The sequence below is a fragment of the Austrofundulus limnaeus genome, unplaced genomic scaffold (assembly GCF_001266775.1).
Source record: "Austrofundulus limnaeus strain Quisiro unplaced genomic scaffold, Austrofundulus_limnaeus-1.0 Scaffold35, whole genome shotgun sequence".
Taxonomy (NCBI): Eukaryota; Metazoa; Chordata; class Actinopteri; order Cyprinodontiformes; family Rivulidae; genus Austrofundulus; species Austrofundulus limnaeus.
Genome location: NW_013952437.1, coordinates 1,452,945 through 1,462,924, shown reverse-complemented (window position 1 = coordinate 1,462,924; position 9,980 = coordinate 1,452,945). Strand labels below are relative to the sequence as shown.

Genomic DNA, 9,980 nt, shown 5'->3' with positions numbered 1-9,980 from the left:
TGTGTGTGTGTGTGTGTGTGTGTGTGTGTGTGTGTGTGTGTGTGTGTGTGTGTGTACACTCAGAGCCCTTCTGTATCGTTTCTCTGTCATGGAGCAATATATTCTCTGAATCTCCACAGCAAAATCCCAGGCATCATTAGCTGCTCCTCTGAGGTTCCTGCAGGGATTTACAGCAGAACTTCCTGACATTTACTTTGTTTTTGAACCCGAGAGCTCATTTTGACCAGGTCACTGGTCATATTTTTTCCCTCCATTTATAAAGAAAGAAAAAGTTCTTGTCGGTCACGTCATGGTTCACACACGGGGTAAAAGGAGTATAGATAAATCTTTCAGCTGTAGCTCAGAAGTTTATTTTTTTTCCCATTAAAAAGTGAACCGGTGGTTTGATCCCAGCTTCTTCACATGTCTGAGACAGAAACTAAACCCCAGGTTGCTTCTGATTTTTGAATCCTGTGTAAACAAGTGAATGTGACATCTTGTACAAAATCACTGAGTGGTTTGCAAGATGTGGAAACATGCTTTATAGATGTAGTGCTTATACACATTTTTTTTCAGTTAGACATTTTTCCTCTCATTCCAGTTTTTAGAGGAAGAAAAATTGGACCTTTCTCAAGTTCTTTGTAGTGTGTGTAAATGTAGGAAACTCCAAATGGATCTGAATTTTAGCACCTTGGCAAGACAGTTCTTTGAGAATGTGGAACGTTTCTTGAAATTAGCCAAGTGCAGACCATAAACACTTTTATACTGGAGCCACAAATTAAATGTTTTTTGTACTCTTAAAGGCAACAGAAACAGAAGTATGTTTAATATCAGTAGTACGTGTCGATTTGGAGTAAATATTCGTGTATCGTTGTTGAAAACGGCCCAGAAATTGGCAGAACTGATTTTGGCTGTTCCCTCTGCAGAATCCTCTCTCCAACACCTCCATGTCCTCTAACTGCACCCATGGATCTCCTGCTTTGTCTTTTTCCTGGCAGCTGCATCTTTAAGATCCTTTACCAATATACTGTCCCTCCTCTGGACATGAGACGGGTCTGGACAAGCTGCAGTGAGGACAGAGTGTGATGGAGGACGACCCCCTGAAGAGGGAACGGCTGAAAGAAGAAGTCAGTTCTCAAGGAGAAACATTTACTGYAMAGTTACAGTTCAAACTGATTGTAAATGTACGCTTCCTGGAAGCTTACAGAACATTTTGGTGAGGTGTTCAGGGTTTTATCTCTTGGGCTAAAATGCAAAAACTTGAGTCTGGGAAAAGATAGATTTTTTATGTCATTGGAACCCTGCATGTTGTAGTACTTTATATAAACCGTGATATAATTTTATCTGTTAGACTGAGCTGTAACGCTGAAGTGTTGTACACAGAACATCAGACCCAAGATTCAATATGGACTTTTAGCCTCATCAGGACCCTGTGCCTCGTGTTGCCCCCTGCTGTCTGTTTGACAGCAAACAGTGATAAATTATTCAGATCATTTGAGTAACAGTAAAGGTGATATGATAAATTGTCTTATAACATTGAAATTTATTCAAAAATTGTTTTAATCGCTGCTTTAAAGTTGAATTAAATCTGGACTGTTCCAATTTATTATTAACTTTTATTTAAGATGGCAAGTCTSATTGAGATCAGACTCTTCTGTAAAGGAAGCCTGGATCTGAAGGCAACACACTTTTTTTTGTCTACAGGAGAAAAATCACACATGCATGAAAATAGGCAAACTCCAAAAAGACCACTGGTCCAAACAAGATTGAACCTGAGACCACCTTGCTGTGAGGCATCAGTGCTAACCACTGATCCCATTTATCTGCCTGAATTTAAATGGTTCAATATATTTCTCTAAATGAACTGAAGTGCACATTGAAAGCAGACTGGAATGGTTTAATGACTGTTTAGCAGCTTTGCTGTATTTGCTTCAGCAGTTTGAGTCACACGTGTCGAACTCAAGGCATGCAGGCCAAATTTGGCCCACCATGACATTTTGTGTGGCCCATGTTAATGTGTTACAGTGTTAGCTCCTTTAAAGCCGGCATTGATCATGAACCACATCTCCCATGGTGCATGTTTAAATATTTTATCCACAAAATGATGTCATCCCCCCACTAGGTGGAAAAGTAGCAAGAATTCTCACAAAATTTCCTAACTGCATTTTCACCAGCTACTTTTGCTGTTTATGGCACTAGGAAGTGGGAATTCCACACTTACAGGTTGTAGATTTAAACTGAACCATCCCCTGCRGTGGGAATACCCTGTTGGAAAGTGGAAAGTTCAGAATTCAAGATGGCAGCTATACTTACAACTCAACACTGAATAAAACCTCTTTGTTTTACTTTTAATAGTACTTCTGTATTTTTTTTTTCACATTTAGTTGGTTAAACGTATTTTTCAGCATTTATATGAGGAAATGTTCCTATTTCTTTGCAGGAAACACCACAGAGAGCTCAGTTACTGTTAGAAGTTCTCATTGATAGTGATGAGATGAGGAACTTGATGTTTTGTGTTTAGTTGRAGTTAAACATGAAATATTAAAGTTTATTACAACTGGCCCTTTAAGGCCCACCAWAATGCTCATGTGGACCYGATTTGAGTTATTGACTACGATGACACTGAAAGTAAACCAATCCATTTATCTGAGTGTTGCAGATTTCTGATCTCCACTCTCAATGAACAACAGCACTGATTGTTGCTCAGAGAAGAGGGGGCTCGTGGAGAAATGCTTTGCTTCTGCTGCTTTTTGACCCTAATCGCCTCCGCTGCAGCAGGTAAACACGACAGAAGATGCACATGTACAATAATTTTTATTTCGAGGCCACAGCTCTTGCATATGACAACTGTTGGCTTTCATAAGGCAAAAGCAAGAATGAATTCACCAGCTAATTCACACAAAACAGAAAAGCGTTTGGGAGGGAAGGAGGGGAGCGGGGGCGGGGCAGGAACCCACAGGCATGCAGCGATGGCTCAGAATGCAATGTACAGCATTTATATTTATATATATTTATAGAATATATACAAAACAACAGTGAGACCCAAACAAATGCCAGACATCTCATTCTACACAGTTACAGAACAAAGACGGACCAACTTTTAGGTTTTTTTTTCATAAAAAAAATTGTTTTTTGCTCTTTATCTCTGTAAAAGTGCAACTCAATTAAAATACAACCTGTTTCTAGGCTCATTTTTTAATGTTGAAATAAAAATAGAATCTTCCAAGTTATCAAAATGGATCTATGAGCATATTGCATCTCCTGAATCCTCACGTTTCGGAGTTTTGAATCCTGTCTAAATTCGTAATCGAGATGAGATCACACAGCTTCAACACGGGACGGAAATGCAAGTACTTCCTGTCGGCTTTAGAGACCGTGAGCGGACGACAGTTTATTTTTAACAGGCGAGAACAAATACAGAGTTGTTGTTGTTTTTTTTTTATTTTGTTTTGTGTTTGTTTTTCATCTTTTTAGTCTGAAGCAGTTGGCATTCACTTAAAAACGGACAAGACAAAGAAAAGGGTCCACACACTCGTCATCACGACAATGTACCATTAATGAATGTAAAGTACGACAAAGAAGCGCCATATAAGTTTGCATTGGACAGGGACACACCGATTAATCTCACTCAACATTGTCAAACAAATGGTTCTCCATATTGCTTAGTAACACATAGAAATGAATTTAGAAATGAGTGAAGATCAAAGGTAGGTTCTATCTTTATTATGACACAGCTAAACTGCCAATCATGTTTTATTTATTTTTTTTACCTTTTTTCCATTACAATTTCTAGTTTTATACTTAATAGTTCCTTCATAGGCATTTCGAGCTGACAAAGAGGTCCTAGAGTGGCTATCTGAGTTGGTACATGCATCAGTAACCAGGCTAAAGTCAAAAGTGTGAAAGGGAGGAGGGGGGGGAGAGAAGTGGAGGAGGAGGGGGGACGGGTTCAGACGGACAGACGGGTTGGAGTGTCGGTACACAGGCTCTAGTCCTCCTCGTCTTCTTCGTCGCTGTCCTTCATGGAGATGCCCTGCATGCCCCCCTCCCTCACTGAAGCCGTGGCCTCYTCCACGGTCAGCCTGGTGCGCACCGTCTCGTACATCTTACTGTTCAGGGTGGAGTCCAGGACGCCCTGCAGGCGGAAGTCCCTGTACTTTTTCTGCAGGAGGACACACAGATGTTGGCAAAATGGACGATTTATCCAGATGTGTTGTTTTCCCCTTTTTCCCCCGYCTTACCTTTGTGACCCTGATGAGGATCTTGAGCTGGTAGACGTGAAGCTGCTGATCCATGCGTTCAGTGAGCCAGGTCCCCAGCAGGTTCATGGTGGCAGTGTACCATTGCTGAAACACATAAAGACAACACTCTCCAGCAAAACACACACTCACACACAGACTCAGGACACTATGATGTGAAGCKAACCTTCAGGACACATGGAAACTACACATACAGTATGTTCAGCATCAAATATGGGAATTTAAACATCGCCTCAATAAAAACTAAGTGTTTGAACAATAAAAAGGGACTAAAGATGAGACTCTGTCCTGCTTTACAGCAGCACAGGTCCAAAGTGCCTCTGATTATATTCAAGAATTATTACTTTTGTTACAAAAAGAGACACAAAACAACCCCTGYGAGAAACAAAGGTGATGTAAAAAGATCACAAGCACCAAGATTAACTACATGAGAAACAAAAAGACCAACGTGAGACAAACAACATAAAAAAAGGCACGAATGGCTACAAAGAGACACGAAAGATCGATGTGGGACAAAAGTAAAAATGCAAAGGGACACAAGATGTGAAGTTTGCAAATGGTACGCACAATTAGACGGAAAGACTTTCTAAAAGCCACAAAATGTAAAATGCCTCGAAAATAAGCGAAAAGGATTCTGCAGAAAGACTCGAGAGCTGAGACGTTCTCGCTGAACGACCACAAAGAGACAGAACATGACCGATCRGGGAGTCAAAACAACCAACATGGAACAAGCAAACAGCCATAAAGAGATGCAAAGACACACAGCAGAGACATAAAACCACTGCAAACTGGATCTGCGTGGTTTATACTCGCAGTGCGTCTCTTTCAGTCTCTTTGTCTTATCCTTGTTTTATAATACGTCCACATTTTACTTTATTCTGATATATTAGAAGAGTTGTCATGTTTAAAATAAATACTGTTTACTCTAGAGGAACTATGAGCTGCAGTTAAATCTGCTTTCAACTYGGATTCATTCAAATATTTTGTAATATATCAATTACTTACAATAAATTGCTAAAAATCAACAAGCTAGGTCTTCCTGTCTCCTTTATCYGTTTGATCTAACATAAATAATTCATAAATAATTACAGACTTTCAGTTAAACACCTGTCCAACAGAAAAGAGACAGCAATGTAAAGGTTGTCATCGTTCTTATAAACTGCTGTGAATCTTTGACTTGTTTTATTTGGAACTGGCTCAGACTAGCCATTAGCTTGTCTTCAAGAAAACTAATAATGATCTGAGTGACTTTACTGCAGGCAGAGGTGGGTAAAGTACACAAAAGTTGTACTCAAGTAAAAGTAGCACTACTTCAACATATGTTTTACTCACGTAAATGTAAAAATTAGCTGTCAAAAAATTACTCAAGAGTAAAAAATTATTTTTGCATTAAGGCTATTTGATTAATTGATCATAGCATCTGATTTAATATTTTAAAATGATGTYGTCAGACTGACAGAAAACTATGTGCAAATTCTGGTGTTTTTAAAGACTAAAATAAAGTAAAAAAAATAAAACTAATAAGTTAAATAATTACAAAATAACAAATTCCAGCAGAAGAAACACATTTAAGTCTAATTTTTCTCCTTTCTGGTTAAAGCATGTTTGTTACTTAAGATTGGTAAAGTATTGAGAGTTTTTACACAAGTAAGTTGAGATGCTTCATAATAAAACTCCTAAAAGTATTTTTTTTCAAAGAGTTACTCAAGAAAAAGTAAATACCCACCTCTGACTGCAGGTAAGATATTTACTATAACATCTCTAACAAGTTATCAAACATTAGATTTTTCCTTCATCAGATTAGTTTGTGTATTTGACGTGGCTTCATGGCTTCATTAAAGCAGGTGATGACTTCTCTAAAGCTAAAAAACTAAACACATTTCTGAAAGTAAAAGRTCCAAACTGCTCCAACTTTGCTGTAAGTCTGTTAGGAGTTTGGATATGTTTAGAGGAAACAGCATCTTCTGCTTCTCACAGTAAATCAGTTAAGCTCGATTTGACTCAGATGCCTGTAGGTGGTTAATAGTTTGAGCCTGACTTGGCCCAAAGGTAACTAAATCCTCCCAGCAGCGACCACATTTGTTTGATCCAATCCTTACAATCTCCAAGGAAAGAAGAACTCCAGTTAGTTTTCTTTATTTGACCAGAAATAGTCCAGAACGGAAGTGATTATATAATGAAAGCTTTAAGGGCCAGCTGGAGGAGTTTTGTTACCTCTGCAGGAAGGCAGATTGGCCATTTTCCTGCTTAACGGAACCAGTTTCCTCTGGACCATCGGATTGAGCAGACAAGAAACTATTATTATTTGTTGACATTTGAAGAATCTGATCCAGCCAACCAGTTTTCAGGGACTTCAGGTTCCTGTACTGGATAAAATTTAAACAAAAAAAAAAAGATCCAAGAGACAATAAACTGCACAATAAGTGCCTTATCACCTCATCTGTAGCACTTTATAATAACAACACTTTATTTAGCTGCACTTAATCAATAATTAATTAAGTAACTTTAAAAACAGTTTTTATTAAGGATGATTCAGACTTAATAAGCAATAAAATAAGATGTTTATTAACGCTTTACCCATGAAGGCTAATTACTTCCAAAACAACATACTCATTGTTTATTCATGCTTCATAACTTATGAATTAACTAATATATTTACTGAGTGCAAATGTATGTAAATGTATTTTCACACCATGTGTTAGACATGTATTAATGGTCAAAAATATTTTAACTGACTATCTACAAATCCTGCAGTGCATCAATAATTAAGGCAGATGATAGTACTGCAGTTGTCTTTTTGTGAACTCAAGTGAAGACTATTTTTGCTTTTTTAAGTATTTTTTGATGTAAACAAAACCCTGAAGGACCACATGTTCCCTTTCACCAGTGGAAATCAGCCTGAAATCAAAGTCAAATCAAGCATTCTATAATCAGTTATACCTGTCTAACTCATGGTGTGACAATACATTTATATGAGCATTACATACATACACACAGTATATAGATTAATTAATTAATGAATAAATAATGAGTACATTGGTTTAGGATGTAATTAGTCTTTATGGGTAATGCATTAATACARCTGTTCATTTATAGCTCATTAAATATGAATCATCCTTAAAGGGGCAATATTATGTGTTTATCAGGCATATATTTAAATTCAATACCATAATAAAGTAACTATGTCACCTTCAGTTGTTACTAAAATGTTGTTTATATGTTTAAATAGAAAATAAACTTGACTTCTCATCATATCTATTTCTAAACATCTTGAAATTGGCCTCTGTCTCTTTAAGAAACTCCTTCTGCTTCGGTCCCACCCATTTCAGCACGGGACTGTGTGTGTGTGTGTGCTCTGTGATTAGGAAGCTCAGCTTGGAGACACAGTCCAGAGGAGGAGCTGATACCAAAAGGTGGTTCTAGTCCCAACTGGTCATTTTTGCTCCCCTGCCTGGCTGCCTCAGGACACTACAGGATTTCTCAAACATCCGTGAATGAGTCAAAGCAAGACTCTGGGCATGTTTTTGATGAGAGAATGACATTATAACATGATATAAAACTCAAAAAAGTTGATTTTACATGATATTGTCACTTTAATTAATGATGTTTACAAGGTTAACTAACCATTTATAAGTAAGGCTAAATAAGGTGTAGTTATCATAAAGTGTTACATCATCTAGCATCTGCCACAAAAGAGAAAAACCTTTTGTTTAGCTTCTCTAAAAGAGCATCAACAARTCCGCTTGTGCGTCACACTGAAAAACTGAAAGGAGGCATTTCAGAGGAGTTTACTCAGATCCTACATCTACTGGAAGACTAAAAAAGAAAACAAGTCATTTTAATCATTCCAACTATAATTACCTTTGGAATGACCAGAGCATGTCTGCATGATCCATCTACAACTACTTAGCCCTTTATTTATAAATTTATTCAAAGGAAAATGCTGCAGCTAAAACTTCCCTTCACTGCGGATATGAAACAACTGCTGGGAAATAAAATTACACTTTTGAAACTAGTTCATTAGCAAAAGAAAAGAAAAAAAAGATGAGAGTGAACGAATGGTTAGCAGGCAGGGAGCGGCAGGGGTGCTATTTTCTTGTATCTTTGTCAGGCACTATGCTTTGGGTCAGTGTTTCCAAGTTACAAGAGAACAGCACGCATCTCGAACAGAAAGAGTCGTCATACCTTTAAGGAGATCAGAAAAAAAAAAGAACAGTCAACTTTAAACTTGTGAGAAGGCAGGAATGCAAAGAGAGTGGGACTTGTGGAAACCAAATTACAAAGTGAGTGGAGTTAAGCTTGGTTTGCTTTTTTGGGTTGAAGCTTGTTTGGATGGGGCTGCGGTGGGGGGTGTGTGTGCAGATGCCTGTCCACCTCACAGTCGAGTTGAGCGTGCAGTGCATGCACGTGGGTGGGTGGCCGAGTTCGTGCTAAGGAACAAAATAAATAAATAAGAAAAAAACTGCTCTATGTGCAAATGAGGCCGAGCTCTGAGGAGGAGGGTCATGCTAGAAGATGTACACAGGAAGATTATTTGACGCTAAAAACTCATGCCAACCAACAGAATGTGATAAAACAACACAGCACTAGAGATAAGTGCCACTTTTCATAGGAGGCAGCAGGAATGGTGTTAATCAGAAAAGAGGAGGTTAAAAAGKATTTGAAATAAATTAGTGAAAGAAAGACAGATAATGTAGAGCTTTTGCATCATCTACRAATGACTTTCATGTGCGTGCAAATATAAGAAGCATGCAGCTAAATGAAAAGAGCAGAAACAGTGAAGAAAATTTATATATATATATGTATGTATAAAAACATGCATTTAAATTTGCCATAACTGAAGCATTCACAGCTAGAGAAGTTTTTAATTGAACATGACAGGGCTCAGTGGGATTTTGGTGCACTTTGGGGCCACACAGAGGACACAAGGGGTAAAACTCCACACTGAAAAAAGTGACAAAACAGAAAGAGACAGGGTAGCCCGTGGGGGCGCCTCAAAGACGAAAGCAGACCCACTTCACGACAGCTTTATTCCTCACGCCAGGACAGAAACTATATGTCAGGTTCATCTGGCACAAACTCCTTCTGCTACAGCCAACACAAAAATAGAAAAAAACAAAACAAAAAACAAAACCAAAACCAAAGGGAGTCTTCTGAGCGTCTGTCAGACAGAAAAAAGTTCACGTCACTGCCTCACAGAAAGAAGTGTCAACACACAAAGCTGTCACACACCTGGACAGACGCAGGTCTGTGCCAAGAGTTACTGAACGACATGAAGGCACACACGTCACAGCGTTACGTGTCGATCAAATCACACATGGAGGACACATTTCTGTCAATGCATCCTGTCAGGATTATGTTGGGTAAGACAGTGCTCTCTCTCTCTCTCTGCACTCTGTCACACACTGGTTCTTAAATCGTTTGGTTCAGGGTCTAACTCTGGAGCTCCAAGTCTTTCTGCTGTTTAACCTGAGTCTGATTTCCTGCTTAAACGGTTTTAATTTATCCACAGAGTTCAGCATTGAACTCTGCCTTTTATTCTAATGGGAATGTATGGTATTTTTAGAAGCTCTAATATTTTTATTTATTTATTTACCAGTATTTAACCAACAGAACTAATAATTAATAGCAACAGCAAGCTGTGGCACTTCTGGTACAACCTAAAGCCTTTCCTACAGGAATATGGGATTGCCAGCTTAAATAACACACACACACACACACACACACACACACACACACACA

At 38.4% G+C, this 9,980-nt stretch overlaps 1 protein-coding gene across 12 annotated transcripts in view; it reads right to left on the bottom strand.

Moving 5' to 3' along the window:
* Positions 1-2,774: 2,774 nt before the first annotated feature.
* Positions 2,775-9,980, bottom strand: part of cadpsb (Ca2+-dependent activator protein for secretion b) — an 89,097-nt gene continuing 81,891 nt past the window's right edge. For all 12 annotated transcript variants that reach the window (XM_014006182.1, XM_014006189.1, XM_014006190.1 and 9 more), the window contains 2 exons: positions 4,221-4,325; positions 2,775-4,141 (listed from right to left, as the gene is read on the bottom strand). In XM_014006182.1, the coding sequence (XP_013861636.1) occupies positions 3,968-4,141; positions 4,221-4,325 (279 nt within the window). In that variant the 3' untranslated portion in view covers positions 2,775-3,967. The remainder of the gene's footprint in view (positions 4,142-4,220; positions 4,326-9,980) is intronic.